At 52.3% G+C, this 18,599-nt stretch overlaps 9 protein-coding genes across 9 annotated transcripts; 5 read left to right on the top strand and 4 right to left on the bottom strand.

Moving 5' to 3' along the window:
• Nucleotides 1–1,254: 1,254 nt before the first annotated feature.
• J7T55_005631 (short-chain) lies at nucleotides 1,255–2,387 on the top strand (the record flags this gene model as incomplete). The annotated part of the gene is made up of 2 exons (XM_053142262.1): nucleotides 1,255–1,925; nucleotides 1,988–2,387. The coding sequence occupies 2 exons, from the start codon at nucleotides 1,255–1,257 to the stop codon at nucleotides 2,385–2,387; spliced, it is 1,071 nt and encodes a 356-aa protein (XP_053000402.1).
• Nucleotides 2,388–3,416: 1,029 nt separating this feature from the next.
• On the top strand, nucleotides 3,417–4,984 carry J7T55_005630 (uncharacterized protein; the record flags this gene model as incomplete). The annotated part of the gene is made up of 3 exons (XM_053142151.1): nucleotides 3,417–3,770; nucleotides 3,836–4,102; nucleotides 4,166–4,984. 3 exons carry the CDS (start codon nucleotides 3,417–3,419, stop codon nucleotides 4,982–4,984), a joined length of 1,440 nt encoding a protein of 479 aa, XP_053000401.1.
• Nucleotides 4,985–5,675: 691 nt separating this feature from the next.
• On the top strand, nucleotides 5,676–5,958 carry J7T55_005629 (uncharacterized protein; the record flags this gene model as incomplete). Its single annotated transcript, XM_053142040.1, has 2 exons — nucleotides 5,676–5,683; nucleotides 5,757–5,958. The coding sequence occupies 2 exons, from the start codon at nucleotides 5,676–5,678 to the stop codon at nucleotides 5,956–5,958; spliced, it is 210 nt and encodes a 69-aa protein (XP_053000400.1).
• An 869-nt stretch (nucleotides 5,959–6,827) lies between these two features.
• Nucleotides 6,828–8,178, top strand: J7T55_005628 (uncharacterized protein; the record flags this gene model as incomplete). The annotated part of the gene is made up of 2 exons (XM_053141929.1): nucleotides 6,828–7,957; nucleotides 8,019–8,178. 2 exons carry the CDS (start codon nucleotides 6,828–6,830, stop codon nucleotides 8,176–8,178), a joined length of 1,290 nt encoding a protein of 429 aa, XP_053000399.1.
• Nucleotides 8,179–8,393: 215 nt separating this feature from the next.
• J7T55_005627 (glutathione s-transferase) lies at nucleotides 8,394–9,230 on the bottom strand (the record flags this gene model as incomplete). The annotated part of the gene is made up of 1 exon (XM_053141818.1): nucleotides 8,394–9,230. One exon carries the CDS (start codon nucleotides 9,228–9,230, stop codon nucleotides 8,394–8,396), a length of 837 nt encoding a protein of 278 aa, XP_053000398.1.
• Nucleotides 9,231–9,811: 581 nt separating this feature from the next.
• J7T55_005626 (alcohol dehydrogenase) lies at nucleotides 9,812–10,732 on the bottom strand (the record flags this gene model as incomplete). The annotated part of the gene is made up of 2 exons (XM_053141708.1): nucleotides 9,812–10,111; nucleotides 10,178–10,732. The coding sequence occupies 2 exons, from the start codon at nucleotides 10,730–10,732 to the stop codon at nucleotides 9,812–9,814; spliced, it is 855 nt and encodes a 284-aa protein (XP_053000397.1).
• Nucleotides 10,733–11,477: 745 nt separating this feature from the next.
• On the bottom strand, nucleotides 11,478–12,889 carry J7T55_005625 (fad binding domain-containing protein; the record flags this gene model as incomplete). Its single annotated transcript, XM_053141598.1, has 2 exons — nucleotides 11,478–12,534; nucleotides 12,594–12,889. 2 exons carry the CDS (start codon nucleotides 12,887–12,889, stop codon nucleotides 11,478–11,480), a joined length of 1,353 nt encoding a protein of 450 aa, XP_053000396.1.
• A 1,856-nt stretch (nucleotides 12,890–14,745) lies between these two features.
• Nucleotides 14,746–15,267, top strand: J7T55_005624 (uncharacterized protein; the record flags this gene model as incomplete). The annotated part of the gene is made up of 3 exons (XM_053141489.1): nucleotides 14,746–14,952; nucleotides 15,007–15,090; nucleotides 15,154–15,267. 3 exons carry the CDS (start codon nucleotides 14,746–14,748, stop codon nucleotides 15,265–15,267), a joined length of 405 nt encoding a protein of 134 aa, XP_053000395.1.
• Nucleotides 15,268–15,650: 383 nt separating this feature from the next.
• On the bottom strand, nucleotides 15,651–16,592 carry J7T55_005623 (PHB depolymerase family esterase; the record flags this gene model as incomplete). The annotated part of the gene is made up of 2 exons (XM_053141380.1): nucleotides 15,651–16,370; nucleotides 16,422–16,592. 2 exons carry the CDS (start codon nucleotides 16,590–16,592, stop codon nucleotides 15,651–15,653), a joined length of 891 nt encoding a protein of 296 aa, XP_053000394.1.
• Between the last annotated feature and the right edge of the window lie 2,007 nt (nucleotides 16,593–18,599).

Below are 18,599 nucleotides of genomic sequence, written 5' to 3'. Positions count from 1 at the left end.
AATGCAGCAATGCAGCATTAACACACAGGCTTGGAAGTGAAGAGAATGCAGCAATTCTGGGGAACTTGGATGTTGGCGTGGGCCGAGCCAGGGAGAGGGAGAGACAGGCAGACAGAGCAGAGGCAGAGGCAGAGGCAGAGGCAGAACCTGGTCGACGTCAGCCATGGAGGGGGAGCCAGTTGTGGCGCAGATGACGATTTGCAGAGGATCCTCGCGGGTCGAGGCGTGGCACTAACAAAGAGAGGAGCTCAAGGAACTGGGCGCTGGGCAAGGACTGGTCGTCAATCGCTGCTATGAGCTGCAAGAGACAGGGGGGGCAGTCGCTATCGCCTCGACGTCACTCACTCTTCGAGGTTAAACGCGTGAGGAGGAGCTTGGGCCACCTGTCAACTCATTCCTTCATCCCACTCCCCCCTCCTTGACCATACCCCACCCTCTCCCCCAAGCCGGTTTCAGGTCGAGGACCCTAACCCTTCTAGATGAAAAACACAACAAGCAGCATCCTCTCTTCTTCCTGAAGAGGGCCCAAATGACCCAAAGGACCCAGAAAAGCTTGACTTGACCACAGCTAACGAGCAGAGTGAGGGTGCTTAAACCTTTTCAGGACATAAGGACACCAAGACTCCACCTAGAGAATCCCTACCACTGGCCCACTTGCCATTCCGTCTGCATGGCCGGTCACAGAATCCATACGACACTTGGAGCCTCAACGCCATCGATCCAATGTGATACTTTCGCGTCGCACAAAGTCTACACGTGGGTAAAATGGGTCGCTTACAATTTTACATGCCGGTCCAAGTTTACCTTCTACAATCATGGCCTGCATTTCATTTCACATGCATCCTAGAAACTCATTCATAGACCAGGGCATCCTCGTGCGAACCTTAGAATACGGTATGTTACCCCACGCACAGCATCAATCCGCTGTCAAGTGCCTTAATGTTCAGCTGCATCGAATGTTGCCTCGCGGACCCGTAAGCATCCCCGTAATGTGCCCTCACGGTCGAGCTATCTGAATGCCCAGCCATCATGGTGTAGCATCAAACAAACCGAACTCGAGATGGAGGATGAAATAAATCGTATTCGGATTGCATGGGCCGAGGTCGACGGGTTTGATGGCTTAATCTCCCACAGCTGACCCCTTCATATGCCCTGAACTTTCCTCGACCACCAGCATCTGCCTCATCAACACCCTCTCCCTCCTCACCCATCAAGCCAGTAGCAGAGATCAGAAGGCCACAACTAGTCGACCAGATGGCGGAGCCAAAGCTAGCACAAGCACCGCCCTGCAAGGGCACCATCATCGTCACTGGCGCCAACGGCGGCCTTGGCAGGGGCTTCATCACGGCCCTGAGCAAGTCCCCCTACGCCAAGGACCACCGCGGCATCTACCTGGACCGCGACGACGCCGCCGCGCAGGAGCTGGACGCCTTCGTCAGGACGAAGACGCCCAAGGACCACCAGTGGGAGGCGTCGCCGCTCGACCTGGGCAGCCTGGCCAAGATCCGCGCCTTCGCCGCCTCCATCAACGCGCGCGTGGCCGACGGGTCGCTCGAGCCCATCCGCGCGCTCGTCCTCGTCGCCGGCTACCTGGACGTCGCGCCCGAGGCGAAGAAGCCGCGGCGCTTTACGGAGGACGGGCACGAGGCTGTCTGGGGCATCAATTATCTGGCCAACTTCCTGCTGGTGCTGCTGTTGCTGCGGTCGATGGACAAGGAGCACGGGCGTGTCGTGATGGTTTCTAGCTGGTCTCATAACCCGTATGATAAGCGCAATGTTGTGACCAAGCATCTTGGCCAGGCAGAGTACAAGGTGCAGTACCGTGATACCGAGACGCTGGCCAAGGGCGTCGAGTACACGGATGACGGCCAGAAGGCTGGGCTGAGGAGGTACGGGGCGAGCAAGGCCTGTCTGGTGATGTTCATGTGAGTTGCTTTTCGTACTGATACTCGAAATAAGACGGCTCGTGTGCTGACGAGAACCACAGGTTCGAACTGCAGAGACGCCTGTCAGTGGACCCGGAGCTCTCCAAGATCTCCATATTGGCCATGGAGCCCGGTGCAATGGTCACCAACATCGCGACGGGCGGCAAGCAGTCAAAGGCTGTGAATAAGGTGGTGATTCAGCTCTCTAGACTGTCTTCCGCCGTGGCACCCAACTCCCCACTAAGGACGCCATTGAAGTCTGGAGAGCATCTGTTGCGGGCCAGCTTCGACACCAAGGAGCTGGGTGAGCATCCCAAGGCGATTTATCTCGATGGTGGCAAGAGGCGAAAGCCAGGAGACGAGGTGCAAGATGAGGAGAGGCAGAAGAAGCTGTGGGGGGATAGCTTGAAGCTGGTGAGTCTGCAGCAGGATGAGACGGCACTCCAGGATTTGAGCGTCTGATTATTCCTTGCGTGCGTGGAATTTTGCGTTGCTACTTGGTATCAAAATGTTCCCTGCATATTCGCATTTTCTTTTCGACATATACCCCATTCACTTCCTAGGCCGCGGCGTATGTCACTGATCCAAGGATTGATGATGTGCCGTGGCTTGCTCATTATAATAACAAAATGTACCGAGGTCTATACTTCAACTCTACAATGATAATGACCGGGAAGATTCACACCCGAAGATGCCCTCGACCGAGGAGGGGATGCATGGAGAGGCACTGAGGTTGGCTCGGAAGTGGCCCAACATGTCCTACCAGAAATTCCGACTGCTGGCTATTGACTACTGAATCTTAAGCTCGATAATGTCTCAGGATCCAATGAGTGGGTGTCAAGATGTACTATTCAGCTTATAATGAAGCGCTGAGCAGCCTGTGTGCCGGATGCCAAACCAATTGAGATTCCTGCCGCGTTTTGACGCGCATTTCCGGCTCTAAGAATGGGAAAGGTTGTAGCATAGCTTCAGTGTGAGTTTCTGCTGATTCTGGCAGGGGCTTCTTGGCACGCATCCAAGGGCCCAGGGAGACGTTGAAGACGAGGCTATCGCCAGTTAAACGGAAGCCAGATCGGCTAATCGGCCAAGGAACAGCCTAGGTTTAGAGTGATTTAGGTGCTTGACAGGGGAGCATCACCTAGATACAGAAGGATGACGCAAGGTCGGGGCTAGACCTTGGTACTGGAGCTCGAGCTCTCCCGCGGCTTGGTGACGTCAAGGCCGTGTAACGCTTCGGCAGACAGCTTCAAGGTCGATCGCGCTCCAAGTCCAGGTTTCCAAAACATGATGCGACTTCTGGGGTGCTTGTCCAATTGCCAGGATATTTCTCGGCTTCGTCGAGGCGATATAGTCCTGGTTCTCCCAATTTCCAATTCCAATTGCTCGATTACACCATTCCGCAGCACTTCGCCATCTCCCTTGATACGCCCACCAACGTGATATACAGCAAGCCTCCAACAAGATCAATTCTTCAGCGTGCAAACAGATACGATGCTTCGAAGCACGAGACCCCTTCTGAGCGTCCCGGCTCGGGGTCTCCCCAGGTCGCCGGCCTCAATTGCCCCATTTGCGACCTCCCAGACACGGAAACCCACGCCCAGCACACCACGGCGAGCTCAGCTCCTGGCAGCGGCGCCCTCGAGGCAGCTTGTGCCCTTTGTGCAACGGGCACAATTCGCCGACAAGAACACACGAGACACCAAGTTCGAGAAAGAGTTGGCCCAGAAGAAGCTTGAGTCCCATCCCGAGGAGGTCACTGAGGAGTCGAGCGTCCGGCCTTCCTACGAGGGGCCAGAGACCAAGCCCTCTGATCCACCTACTTCTGCGGGGGTGAAGAAGGATTTGGTGTGTACATACCCAGAGCTCTAAATGCCAGGGTTGGTGTCGCATTGCTGACTGTGTGCCTCTAGAATACCCTGAAGGAGACGCTGTCCCTTGGAGAAGTGCCCCCAATATCACTAAGATTGGGTCTTGCCGGCACAATCCCCTACCTTGGCACATCTTTAGCAACGACATTTCTCAGCTGGAACCTCAACACTGAATGGCCGTCTCAGTCCCAATTCGTGAATCACTTCTTGATGAGCCACGAGAGTGCCAACTACTACCTCCATCTGCTTGAGCCAATCCAGGTCGGCTATGGAGCAGTCATCATCTCCTTCTTGGGCGCCATCCACTGGGTAAGATTTGTGCAGAGGGCCCCTGTGGAATGATTTCCGACTGAGTACTGACAATAATCACAGGGTCTTGAGTACGCAGAAAAGCAGCCCAACGCGGCGCGTACGAAATTCCGCTACGGCCTCGGCGTCCTGGCCCCCGTGCTCGCCTGGCCCACCATGGTGATGCCCGTGCAGTACGCGCTGACGGCTCAGTTCGGCGCCTTCGTCTTTATGTACTTTGCCGACTCGCGCGCCACCACGCGCGGTTGGTGCCCGACCTGGTACAACACCTACCGTTTCGTGCTGACGGCCATCGTGGGTGTGTCCATCTTCATCAGCCTCATCGGCCGCGAGAAGATCGGCCCCGAGGCGCCACGCCTGACCGGCCTGCGCGAGAAGTTCCACAAGCAGGGGCATGATGAGCTGGACATGAAGAAGTACGAGGAGATGGAGGCTGTCGAGCGGGAGAAGAACAGGAAGAGGAAGGCTGCCGAGGACAGGAAGAAGGCTGCCGAGGAGGAGATTCAAAAGCTTGAGGAGGAGAAGAACAATGCCGACAGTGACAAGAAGAAGGTTGACGAGGAGAAGCCTAAGAAGGGCAAGTCGGAAGGCAAGCAAGCTGCTGGCAAGGACAAATCTGAGGACAAGAAGTCTGGGGACAAGAAGTCTGAGGGCGAGAAGTCTGAGGGTGAGGAATCTGAGGGTAAGGACGAGTCCAAGGAGAAGGATGAGTCGAAGGATAAGGATGAGTCTAAGGATAAGGACGAGTCCAAGGGAAGTGAAGAGTCCGAAGACAAAGGCAAGGACGAAGGCAAGAAAGATGAGGGCGGAGATGACGCAAAAGAAGACGGCAAGGAGAAGAAAGAGGGAGGTGAAGACAAGAAGGACGACAAGTCCGAGTAATTGGTGGAGGAGCGCAGGGTTTCGGCGAGGCGTTCCGGTCTGGGTCACATATTAGCATTTAATCCTCGGTGTAGATGAATGAAGATAATTTGCTATCTATGTGCTTGACCGGAAAACGATTCTCACATGCGAGATGCTCAGCGTGGGCAAAATGTCCGTGCTAAGGCGTTCCAGGGTCCAAACGCGGACACAGACTGTGCTGAGCGTGACCCCGGCCGCCACAGACAACGAATTCAAGAAACAACGGGGCATGCCGTAAATCATCACGAGTCGGATTGCCTCACGAGGAAATTACCTAGGCACTTGGGTGGCCAGGTGGGTTGCATTGCTGCGCTTGCCTCATCCCAAGTCGCCGGGAGTCAGCCATTCACATGTGATGCCGCTGACAGGTCCGCCAAGATCAAATCATGCGGCTTCGTCCAGGGATCTGGCATACGGGATGAAGCTTGAGGCACACGTCAATGTCCAAGAATTACCGCTTTGGGTAAGATAGTCAACATCAGCGAGATGTGGGTGTACGTCATTCTTCGGAGTACAAGGTGGCATTATAGATAGATATCGACAAGCCGTGATGAATCGCAGGGTCAGGATAAATATATAAGCACACGCCCGGGACAGATAGCTATCCTGTATCAGGGCCACAATTATTTCCCCAGAAAAGTAAACCACTTGAACTCACTACAAGCACATCATGGATCCGTAAGCATTCACCACGCATATTCTACTCTGCCGTCAACCAGCTCGTAAGACTGACACTAACACACCTCCATAGTGCCGCAGAACCTCATCGCGCACACGGACCCAGACGAGGAGTGGGATTGGCGGGAGATATCGTCGCTTCCGTGTCAAAGGGCCTCGAAGCATTGACCTGTGGGCATCGGAACCCTGCCAGCGAGATTGTCGGCATTGTCTCGGACGGGCTGAAGCGTGGCGCTGGGGAGACGCCGAATAGGCACCCGGAGAAGAGAAGATGAGGGTTTAGTTGAACACTATGGTAATCGGAGAGATGTTGTTCTTTCGGTACACAGCGATGCGGCCCTATTTGATACCAATTCGTCGATGCGTGATGCAAAAATACTCACATGTATCTTGTCTGCTGGTGTTATGCGGAACGCTCACATTACACGGTTACCTATACCCGGCCAACCGTTGTCTCGATAAGGAAAACAACGATATGAATAAGTCTGTAGTTTTCTTGGCTTTGTGCGTCTTGACGCCTTCACCCTTTAATTGCGTGACCTGAGTTTGCCTGCACAATTCTGAAAACATTATTCATTATTTGGTCGCTGGCAGGACTGTGAACACAGTATTGATACATGATCAGCAGTAAGCATATGGCGCATGTTATACAGGACCGAGCTCTTGCCCAGCGTAATCGAACCTACATCGACACTGGAGATTTCGTAGAAAAATACGATTTAGTGAACTCGCCTCTGTTTACTAGGAAAGGTGTTCAGTGCAGCATGAATGCTTCACCTCCTTTGTCCAGACCATCAAGAGTGGGTCTTTATTCACAGACTCAGAACACGCACACATTGTATAAGCGGACTGCGCGTTTATATAAGATCGATTGTCATCCATTCAATACAGAAGCAGGCTTTGCGGGCACACAAAATGGTCGGGAATTTGCGATACCATTTCGTTGCCGTGAATTGCTTTCATCACAGCAGAGCATGTGTCGTGTGTGTCAACTGGTTGGTCAAATCCAACCTCACAGCGGGGTTGGCAGCCCAAGATTATGTGAGATTCTCAACTTTACAATCAGGTCACTTTCCACCCGCTGACTGATATCCGCACTCAAAGTTTTCATGCCTCACACCCACATCCCGCTGACCAAAATAAGATGATCGATTTCAGCCTCTCAGAAGAGCAGCAACTACTCCGCGCAGGCGCAGCCCAATTCGCGCAAACCCACCTCAGAGAAGCCTATGCCGCTTACTCCCAGCACACGACACAAGAGGCTCGCTTCCGCGCCACCAAGCCCACCTATGCCGCCGCGGTGAAAGCCGGCCTGATCAAGGGCCAAGTCCCCACCGCGCTGGATGGAGGCGCACAAAGCCTCGTCGACGCCGCCATCCTGGTCGAGGAGTTCTTCTCGGTCGAGCCGTCCGCCGCGCTGACCATTCTCGGGACGGGACTGGGGTTGACCCCGTTCATCCTCGCGGGCAGCGAGGAACAACGCAAGCGATTGCTGCCGACATTTCTTAGCGGAGAGGGGGAGCCGCTGGCGAGCTTCGTGCACTCGGAGCCGGGTGGGACGGCCAACTGGCTTGAGAGGGGCGGGAAGGGGCTTGGCACGACGGCGAGGAAGGAGGGTGATGAGTGGGTCATCAATGGCGAGAAGCTATGGACCACCAACAGCGGCGGATGGGACGGAAAGGGCGCCGATCTGCAGTGCGTCGTATGCCGGTACTCGGAGGACGGAGGCCTTCCAGATCCTACCAAGGATCCGGCGGAGGATATCCTTATCTTGCTCGTCACGCGTGATGTGATTGCGGCTAACGACTCCAACGCATACAAGGTGCTTGGTGAACCCGAACTTTCAGGCTTCCCTTCCGCGTCAGGTCCTCACAGTTCGTTCAACAACCTCCGCGTCCCCGATGCGAACCTACTCTGCCCACCCGGCAAAGGAGCCCAGATAGTCGAGCAGACGTTCGGCTCGTCGGCTGCTTTAGTGGGTGCCATGGGCGTTGGACTTATGAGAGCGACATTTGATGCCGCGTTACGTTTCGCCAAAGAGGACACACGTGGTGGAAGTGCCCCGATCCTGGAACGGCAGAGCGTGGCAGACCTACTGGTAGATATCAAGATACGGGCTGAGACCAGCCGGCTCTTGACATGGAAGGCTCTGCATGCTATTGAAAATGGTCCTGGAGGCTGGAATGCAAGGCTCGAGTTGGCTCTCGAGGCGAAGATCCATTCATCCGAGGGTGCGGTGCAGAGCGTTGTGGACGCTATGAAGGCTGTTGGAATGTAAGTCTACTTCACCTCCTCTCCTTTGCAAAGCACGCATGTCAACTCGACGGACTTTCAGAAAATCATATGCCAAGGAACAGCCATTCTCCAGGCTTCTGAACGATGCCATGGTTCTGCCTCTGTTCGATGGTGGGAATGTTGGCGTCAGGAGACGGCAGATTGAGAAAATCTTCCAAAATGCTGGGTACCAGCCGTGGGAGGCTACTCACGGATCGTGAGTTGGGACACGCCCAGGCGACAGAATGCGCTCTATGATCCGCAACAAGTAACTCTAGGCTTCAATCTAAGGAAGTTCACCACGGTATCCCGGGAATTAAGACCTGAGAGTGCACCTTCGAGATAGATTTGAAGTAAGTCAGTCGTCGGACCCCTAGGTATTGTTTTCGCGGCTCCTTAGAAAGCAGTAATCTTCTCACCACCCACCTTAATCTGATCAAGGCACACCTCGACCAGCCCTCGTAGCCTTGGCGAGCTCACTCTGAGCTTTATCTGTATGATACCGCTCATAAATGGGCAAGTAGTATTCCCTTTCGCTCAACGTATTCTTGATGCTGTCCCTCCCCTCAATGGCAGCAGCCCACTTTCTCCACCTCTCCCAAGCCTTCTCATCCGCACCGCCCTCGCCCGGCTTCGGGATCCCAAGGCCGCCCTCCTTGAAATGGTCAAACACCCACAGCCGCACCGCCCACGGGCCCATGATGACATCCGGCATGCTTAGCTCGGCGCCCGCAAAGAACGGCCCCTCGGGGTCGGCGTCCTTGATCCACGTGACAAGCGTGTTGAGAAACTCAAAGCGCGCCTCGTCGATGCTGTACGGTTTGTCGGGCGTGTGCTGCAGAAAGCGGTGGAAAGCCGGGATGATGCGGCTGGTCACATAGTCGATCGAAACCCTCAGCTTGGCCTTCTTGAACGCGTCACCCCGCGGGTACAGCGGCACGTCCGGGAACGTCTCATCTAGGTAGTCGCAGATGACGCCCGACTCGATCAACGGCTGCTCACCCTTGTCCTTGGTGGGCACGCCGAGGGTGGGCACCAGCCCGCGCGGGTTGAGCGCCAGGAAGGAGGCTTCCTTCTTGTAGGGGTTGATCTCCTGGTAGCGGTATGGGATGCCCTTCTCCTCGAGGGTCATCCACACGCGCTGCACGAATGGGCAGAACCAGCCTGAGTAGAGGACGTGCTCGTCTGGCTTGGGGCTGGTGGAGTGCGCCTTGACGACCTCGGCTGCGGGGCCGGTGGCGGTGGGGTGGAGTTGCTCGTCTGGGATAGGCATTGTTGATACTGACGTCCACTTTCGCGACTTGCGACCTTGAGTCAATTGAGGAAATGATAACTCTTCATTGGCGTCTGGAAAAGGATGTGTAATTATAGCAATCGTTGAGCCCAGAAGACGCGATCGATTATTAATAAGATGGCATGACGCAATGGAAGCATCAAGCTCTCCTTCCCCACTCCCGGCAACTATCATCCATTCCCCTCCCTTTTGCCTCCCTATGTACTTGGGATTTGAGATCAGTATCGAGATCACGATAGAACGCATACTCTTTTCGACTTCGTGGGGTCCAAAGTTGGGGTTTTCATTTTCGGGTCCTACACGATTTATTCGAGAAGTGTCAAGCCGAGTCAAGGTTATGCCTTAACGTTTGGCACATGTGCTAAGTTGGTAGTTATTTGCAGGTTTCGTACGTGGAAAGAAAGCACGTTTTAGATAGACTTTTCTTTCAAGCCAGCCGCCGTCTTTTGAAATGGATCATGGTGGACGATCCACACCCGACACTGTCATACATGTGTACATGGGATAATTAGACGATCCTTGGTCAAACTCAAGAATACTCACCACTGACATGCCCCGAGCTATTTCCCATCCAGGCCATCCAAAGTTGTCATATCCTCCGAAGAGATGTCAAAGTCATAAAGCTGCGTGTTCTCGATAATCCTTTCCTTATGGACGCTCTTGGGAAGAGGCACCCACCCCTTCTGGAGAGCGTAACGAATCAAGACCTGGGCCGGGGACTTGTTGTACTTCTTTGCAATCTCACCAACTGTCGGGTCATCCAGCTTCTTTCCAGTTGCCAGAGGGCTGTAGGCTTGGAGCACGACTCCGTTGTCTTCACAATACTTAACCACTTCCTTCTCTTGAACCCAAGGGTTGAGCTGCATTTCTCCATATTAGTACACGTCTGCGGCTAGATCGCCGCGATCAACAAGGAAGCAGCTTACCTGGATCTGGTTGACGTGCGGTGGCCACACAGTAGCATACTCCTTCATACCTTGGATATCCTGCCCACTGAAGTTGCTCACTCCAATACTCCGTGTCTTCCCCTCCTTAAGTAACTTCTCCAGCGCCAACCACACGTTCTTGATCCCCTCAGCGCCCATCCGCGGCGTGTGGATGAGGAATAAATCAACATACGCGTCCGCATCCGGTCCATCGCCATTGATCTTGTTGACGCTCTCCACGACACTAGCATAATTGGCATCTACACTCCCAAGATCCCGCGGGATCTTGGTCGTGAAGAAGACGTCCTTGCGCTTCACGACTCCCGATGACCGCAGTGCTGCGCCAGCCTCGGCCTCGTTGCGGTACGCCTGGGCTGAGTCGACGTGTCGATATCCTGCCTTCAGGGCTGTCTCGACTACCGATGTGCACACGGCGGGGTCGACCTGCCATACGCCGAAGCCCAGGCGCGGCATGGTCACGCCGTTGGAAAGCTTGATCACGCTGTCGAACTTGAGGTCTGGAGTGGCCCAGATGCTTGAGGTGATTGCGCCCATTTTGTCTGATTTGTTATTGAAATATTTGATATCTTGTTGGACTCTTTGTTGCCTGGAAGGCAATATGGTGGTTCGTAGAATGAGGAGCTTGAAACACTGGAACGGTGATATATGTGGTGGGTAGGTTTGCTTAATGGAAGAATGGCTGGGTTGTTGTAACCAGACGGGTCCTCCGCGTTGACGGAATGTAACGCAAGGGAGCTTGGCCCCTCTGGGAAGGTCGCTTCCGGGTGTCACCCTGGAGATGGCGGAGATAAAGCTCACCATACACGTCTATGCCGGCTGGCGTCATCTATTACCGCTTGACCAAAGATTACCATCGTTGAAGGATAAATATGCGTACACCAGCTGTTAAAAGCGTTTGAGTTGAAGTGCATGGCCTACATACGTTGCGAAATTGATTGTCGATGACTACCAGGTCTTGCGTCTTTTCCAGATGTCCCTGCCTTCATCCTGCGACTTTACTGCGCTGCGTCAAATAAGTCTATCAACTTTTGGAGTTATTTCAACGGAACCCAAAACCTGGAAAATTGGGATATTCGAACAGTTCAAGTGAGGAATTTCCTGTCATTCTTTCGTAGCAGTGGAAACACATGCAGTGCTCTATGTACGCGGACGGAAACACCATGCCGAAGAACGCCTATATACTCATCTATTCAAAGTGCCAACCTATGTAACTCACAACTCCGAGGGTCTGAACTACACTCAATCCTCGGCACCAAAGCCTTGAAAGTTTACGGCCAATCTACTTCGTCGGTTTTATGCTTGAAGGTTTCATGTTCTGCTTCCATGGAATCTTTCCTTCGAAGGGCTCCTCGCTCTCGACGAAATCCAAAACCAGAGTCTTGCTGATCTGCCCAGCAAGGACATAAGTGATCACAAACTCATTAAAATTTGGGATCGTAGGCAGCACGTAACGGTCCAACAGATGATTAAAGCAGTTGCTCCACGCGGACATCCGTGTCCACGACGCCGAGGCATTGTAATCCTTGCGCAGCAGCTCCATACGAGCAGCTTGGTACCGGGAAAAAATACCGGTAAGGACATCAAGAGGCAAGCCAGCACCATCTGCGCGGTTGCCAGGCGAAACGGCGCGTTTTAATTCATTGACAAGTGCCACGATGTCTTGAATCCCGTTGTTGTACCCTAGACCCTGGTTTGGTGTGAACTTGTGGCAAGAATCACCGACAAGCACGATGCGATCCCAGCTCCAGTGCTTCACGATGCCTTCTTCGAGGTTCGACATGCCTGCTGTGTATCGCTTGGGGAAGACATCCTTCACCTTGAGATGCTCGCTAATCGCGAGGTCTCCACAGCGCTCAGCGAATACTTCAGCGTCTGTTTGTGAGTAAGAGACGCGCTCGCGGGTGGGTTTTTGCAGTCGCTCGTAAATGAAAAGCCATGACCGGGTCTTGCTGTTGAGACATTGCAGTGAGAGATCTTTGCCGTGTATCTCAACTGTGTCGCCTGGGTCCATGCTTGGCTGGCGGGGGAAGGTGCACCATAGAACCTTGTACTCGGATAGAAACGGCTTTTCTTCGTTGACTTCTGGTGCCGAGAAGTTGATAGCAAGCTCACGCATGCGCTGGCGCACTTTGCTGTGTACTCCGTCCGCTCCAACGACTATTGAGCCGGAGTATGTACTTCCGTCACCGCAGCGCACTTGAACACCGTCCTTGCTCGTAGCGATGTCGATTACCGTCTTATTTGTTACGACGCAATCCTTATCAGACTTGCTGAGGCTTTCATAGAGAAGAGCTACAACATCGGCCCTGTGGAAGACGGTCGCACGAGCACCGTGACTGGGGAGGTATGTCAGTGCTAGATCCTGATGTGCAACAACAGCATAGGGCGTGCTTACTTTTCCTTCACGGTCTCCGTAGCCCATGTCTCCTTATACTTGTGCCCTTCAAGAGTTACTGCCGTGGTGCGTCCCATTTCCTCTCCAAGCTCTTGCAGACGCTCTAGGAGGCCTAGCTGGGATAAAACTCGCAGTCCCTGCGGCCATAATGCCAGGCTTGCACCAACGTCGATTGTGATTGAATTGCGACTTTCGAGCACGACGTACTCTATGCCGGCTCGCGATAAGGCGTGTGCTGCCGTCAGACCGACAGGTCCACCACCAACGACGATGACCTTGAAGTTGTCCTGAGTCATATCGAATATAACTTAAAGCGTTGGTTAATAGTTTGTTGAGTGCTTCTCAATTCAGAACAAATATGCAATGCAAGATATCATTAACTTAGAATAATTACCACGATTTGAAAAATAATCCAAACCAAAGCGCAATGAAATAGATTTATACAAACTGATGGATTTCAAAGACCTCGTCATGCGCTGGATGGACGGCATGATTGGGCATTTGGCGGCGGACTTATAAGCGGCGGAGGTGGACTTTCGCGTCTGGTGGAGCGGAGAGGATTACGAGCCACACGACGTGACCGCCAGGCACCTCTCATGTCAGCCATCAAGGCCCGATAAAGAAATTACATGTACTGCATTGATAAATTTCACTCAAAGAACTGAAGCGAATTTTGCAAGGACTAAGTCCGGGCCCGCGCTTCAGTAATGACTAGGCTTTGGGACATTTGCACACTATGAATCTTGCGGAGTCCCACTCATCACCGTCTCTGCTCCTCTGGCCCGTGAGTACTTTTCTGATTACAGATTGTCTAGGGAAGCCGTCTCTGAGAATAAGTCTCGGATAAGGATGCGAGAATGGGAGTGTTGCATGTCTCTCACCTCACCAGCAAACCTCTGTGCACCTTTTCAATCTGCCCGGTCCCATAGCCGACAATTTCGACGGACAATATTCCTGCTTCGATCGTACCGATATTTTGAGACTTATTAGAATTTCTCGTAACCATAAAGTTTGATCTAGTTAACAAGATAAATCGTATCCGCTATGTCGAGAATTATACTTGCAAAGTGAGCGCATCGCTAGTACCCGCTGATCTCAACTCATGATGTTGAAATACCACTAGTGCAGGACCACTAAATCTGAGTCAACTTGGTTATGTGATAAATGCTGGGTACATCATGGTCTGCTTAACAGGGATCACATACAAAACTTTAGGGTTATTGGCCTTTAACAAGCATGAATCTGAAGACCTTTGAAGGTTAGATGCTAGTTGAAGGGCCCAAGATACGAATTCTCGGACCAAGTGTTTCCGACTTAAGCCTCACTACATGCGATTACGATGGGAGGAACTCTGATCGCAAGGGTGTGGCTACAAATTCTAGCGGTGCATACCAGCAATGACTTTCGGGTGAGGCTCTCGTTCGGGCAGTGTTCAAGCGGGAAGACCGATGTCCCGGCGCGAATCCGGCTGCTCCCGTCTAGCCTAGACCTGAAACATTCTGAACACAATGACAGGTCTCAAGTCCCAATATAAGCTGTAATTCTCGAGACTACTTGAAGGGAATAATGAGGAGTGCTAAATTTTAAATGTGGCCTAAATAAGTGAAAGCAAGCTGACCTTGTTTATGGGTCATGGATATCCCCAGACTTAAGCGTTGGAGGTTGGCAGTGTGGTCACTTCTGCTCTAATTCGGCCGAACTCTGCGACATGTTGACCATGCTTGGTGTCTAGATTCAGTCCTAGATCCCCAGATCGGTCCAGAAAAGTTCAGGCCGCATAAAAAATGAGACCGTCTTGGGATCATCCCAGGCCATGCATTACGAGGCTTGGCAACCCGAGACCAGCATCGTTTCGCCGTGATCGTGTGTAGCCAAGAGATTTTCGAATCGCATCTCGAGACGAGGTTCCTGGTGAACACCCGGAGCCGAGCCGCCGGTGTCTAAATCACAAATCCTGGAACAGCCGGGCGCCTGGGTGTGCGGTACAGTGGGTTGAGTGCTCTTCAAAACTCCCGAATACCCTCCTCGATGTCCTGCATCTCTTTCCTTCACTGTGGTGTGTTGCCCACTTCTTCTGTAAATTTTCTTCAGCTTACTTTGTATATAAAGATCTTCTCTTCATTTCGAGCAGCGCTCTGAAATCCCGTTCAATATGCGTTGTGTTGCTATCAGCTCTCTAGCCGCCCTGGCTCTCGCCGGGCCCCTGAACCCACAGGTTGAGGAGGGCAACACAGCCCTCGCTGCCCTCCAGGATGTCAGCCCCGAAGACGCCAACGCCGTCCAGATGGTCTCGGAGGATCAACGTCAAGACCAAGGCGTTGGACAGATCCTGAGCGCCCTGCAAGAAAACAGCCCAGATGTATGAATCTCTGAGAACCTCGAAACACGTAAACACTGACACTCGGTATTGCAGGACGCGGAAGCCGCGAAGGGTCTTGGACGTCGTGACGACGACGTTGCTAGCATCCTCGCTGCCCTCCAAGCCGAGAGCCCTGAAGTAAGTGTTGATGACTGTCTTCTTCTTGTCCGGGATGAACTTGACTGACTTTGAATATTGAAGGATGCCGCCGCGGCCCAGAGTGCTGTTAAACGTGATGATGATGTCGCCTCCATCCTCGCCGCTCTTCAATCCGAGTCTCCTGATGATGCTGCGGCCGCTGCTGCTGTGGCTTAAGCCCTCGGGTGGTTACTCGAGAAATACTACATGTCTGGTGTGTCGGGTCAAGCTGTGACCATTTATGAGGGTAGTCAGGGTTCCTGGTGAATGCCCCCAAATTTGTTTTTAGTGCGGACATAAATTGTATATAGCACGCAGAAACCAATATATTCATACAGCTACATCGATTCCTGGCATCGTCATGAAGTAGGGACGGTCTCAGAGAAGTGAAGGTGGAATTAATGCTCCTGTGCTATGTACAATTTATGTCCTCAGGAATCCACCCTCTCGCAGAATTCGGAGCCAAAATGTATCTTCATCAAAACATCTTCCTCTGATAGAATTGAATTCCCTTCATGAAAAGAATATTCATCCCCATCAGCGGGACACGGTCGTGACTTTCACTGTATACCAAACCAAGCCAAGTCCACCGTTTCATGCACCGGAACAGTATGTCCGACACCCTGCGCGCTATAAGCCACAAGCTTCGTACCATCCCCATACACCATCTGTGTGTACGCTGACTGCGGTGTGTTGGTATTGTTCTTGGTAAAGGTCACGTCGAGTAAGCCAGACCACTCCTTGATCTGCTCAGCCAAGTTGGGATAGAACACCAGATTGTCGGCGGTACCGTGCCAGGTCTGCATTCGCGGGTACGAGCCGTTCCAGGCCGGGTACATGGCTTTCACCTGCGCCACCCACTGTGCCTGCGTCTTTCTTACGTTGCCGTTTGCACAGGTCGGGTCTGCGCTGATAGGTGACGCACCGGGCGATCCTGCAAGGCAGCCGGCAGCAACGCCGGAGTATGCGGATCCAGCAGCATAGAGGTCCGGATATGTTGCGGCGAGCGCGTTGGTCATCATACCGCCGGAAGAGGTGCCAGTGACGAAGATCTTTGACGTGTCGGCGCTGTACTTCTGGATGGTGTACTTGACCATGTTGGAGAGACCCTGTGTGTCGCCGCCGCCCTCGTGGGTCAGTGACTTGTTTGAAGCAACATCCCAGCAATTGTTGTCGTTGGTCGTGCTCGGGAAGATGGTGATGAACCCGTACTGCTCAGACAAGGTATTGTACTTGGTTTGTTGAGCGTATCCTGGCCCATTACCACCGCATCCATGAAGCTAGATTGATCGCTATCAGCCTTGTTTCTGACCTCGGAGGCTAAAACCTACCGCGAGGATCACAGCTGGCTTGGTCGCAAGCTTGGCCGGCACATTGATGTACATTTGAAGCTTAGTCGGGTTGGACCCAAAGTCCGTCACACTGACCAAGGCGCTCAAGACCGCCGGACAGAGCACCGACAGCACAATAACGCCGATGCTGAAAAAGGAAGGTGGTGCCATTCTGAGGTGCCAAGCAGACCGCGTAGTTTGTGATCTTGGTTTAGATGGAGATGAGAGTAGAGGACGGGAGTAGAGAAAGATTTCTCTTCTCTTATACTTGTTTCTAGGAGTATGGACTTCATCTTTCATCTCATGCACAAGTTAAACAACCCTCGGGCATGTGAACAGTTACTCTCCAGGGTTTGCTCTATGCGTATCTTGTGTGGGGTGTTGCATTTAACCATAGCCTAAGACAAAATGGTAACCGCGGGACAAGGCCGGCTAGAGGCCAATGGGAAGGACCTGAGCTCGGTAGCGGAAGACGGCAATGCAGCTAAGGGCCTAAGCATCTTGAACCACGTTTCTGAATCCCGATAAAAGAAGCCGAGTTTGGAATTCGTTTCTCCGGGGTAGGAAAGAACCATTGAAGAGACTCCCTTGCCATGTCCTTCAGGTAGACTCCTAGGCGTTTAATTAATTGCTATCTAAAATACGGCACTGCTATCTCCGCCGTATACCAAGGAAACAGATGCCCTCAAACCGCTTCCTGGTTCGAGTTTCCCACAGTTGTATTTGCGAACCATCCTGGGCGTCAGCATATAAGGCGCTATCATCATGACTGTAATCCATGGAATGGCACATTGCGTTTTCGTTGTTTTTGGTTGTGTATGTTACGGCTTCAGTAATGGTCGAATCCATTTGAAGATAGATATGCCGTCGAGCTCGAAAATTCAGGGATGATCGAAGGGCTCGCCGAGGATGTTGATTTGGTTTCCATGTGATTCAACGTGATTCATTTTCTGAGCGAACCTTGGTGCGCTGCAGCCGCTGGTCTAGCGAGAACATGTGTATGAGCCGGTGTACTTGCTTAGCGGATATTATACAGGGCAGGCCTGAGGATGTGGGATAAGGGACTGCTGATTTAGCATTTTCCTTTCTTTCGTTTTATTTAGTAGATGTTATTGCCCTTAGAGATGGGCATGATTCAGAGTATTCTTACAATTTTGTGTCTACTGCCCTGCCATTGGCGGGTTTCCCACATGTGCAAGGTCCTGCATGGCGGTGCAGACAATTAAAGCGGTGTTCTGGTTCGCGGGCTCTATCACACCCGTCCCCGTTGAGAAAAGTTGCCTGGCCCCGCCGAACTTACCCCTGATCTTGGCCTTCATCTGAAAAAGGAAGGAGAACGGAACTTGGAAAAACGAGGGGGCACATAAACTGTTGAAATGCCGTTCGGTCTCCCGGTTTTATTGAGCATACCTTTTTGCTCTTGCAACATCCTCCGGCCGCTGAGGACGGGGATCTATAGTCTTTTCTCATGCTGATGCCACAGCCTTCATCGCAAGGATGATATTCTGATAGATTCTGCCAAGTATTTAGTCCCTGAAAGTGTACCTACGAAATTTGAGCGCATCAAAAACATTGCATTCATTGCTCGCTTCTTGTTGCTTCTTTCTGGTTTACTAGGTACACCCAGCCGATTCTATACCGCGCCCGACTTACTACCTGCAAAGACGACCTAGGTATCTAGAGAGAAGTTATCATAATTGATAATTTCATGTCTGTTATTATAGCCCTTAAGTGTAATTTCACAACCAATACGATCTGCTTCAGCGTTGTTGCTTTGAGAATTCTAACACACTCTAAGCCCGTTCCTTTGAGCTTGGATGTGCAAGTCATTCTCTGCCAGTATCGACTCCTTAATTGAAGTAATCTGTCATTGCTCTGTTCTCTCCTCAGTTTCTCAAGGAGTATTTACCAATTCTGTTAATCAATCCTGCGAAACTCACTAAGGAAGACAAAGATGCCTCTACCCCCTCTAGCTTATTCATGTGGATGATAGACTACTATCATTCGATCACGTAAAGTGATGAATTGTTTTTCCTCAAGTTTGAACAATTTGAGCTCTACTTATGCCGTATATTCTTCTCTATGAACGCGTGGACTCGCAAGTCGCAATGCGTAGAGAACCCATAACGCGGGTCTTCTAGGAGTTGCTTTATTAGTGCCAGGTATCCAGCATGTCGA

Source organism: Diaporthe amygdali (assembly GCF_026229845.1).
Source record: "Diaporthe amygdali strain CAA958 chromosome Unknown NODE_1_length_4327563_cov_65_473760, whole genome shotgun sequence".
Lineage (NCBI taxonomy): Eukaryota > Fungi > Ascomycota > Sordariomycetes > Diaporthales > Diaporthaceae > Diaporthe > Diaporthe amygdali.
This window is presented reverse-complemented; position numbering and strand designations above follow the sequence as displayed.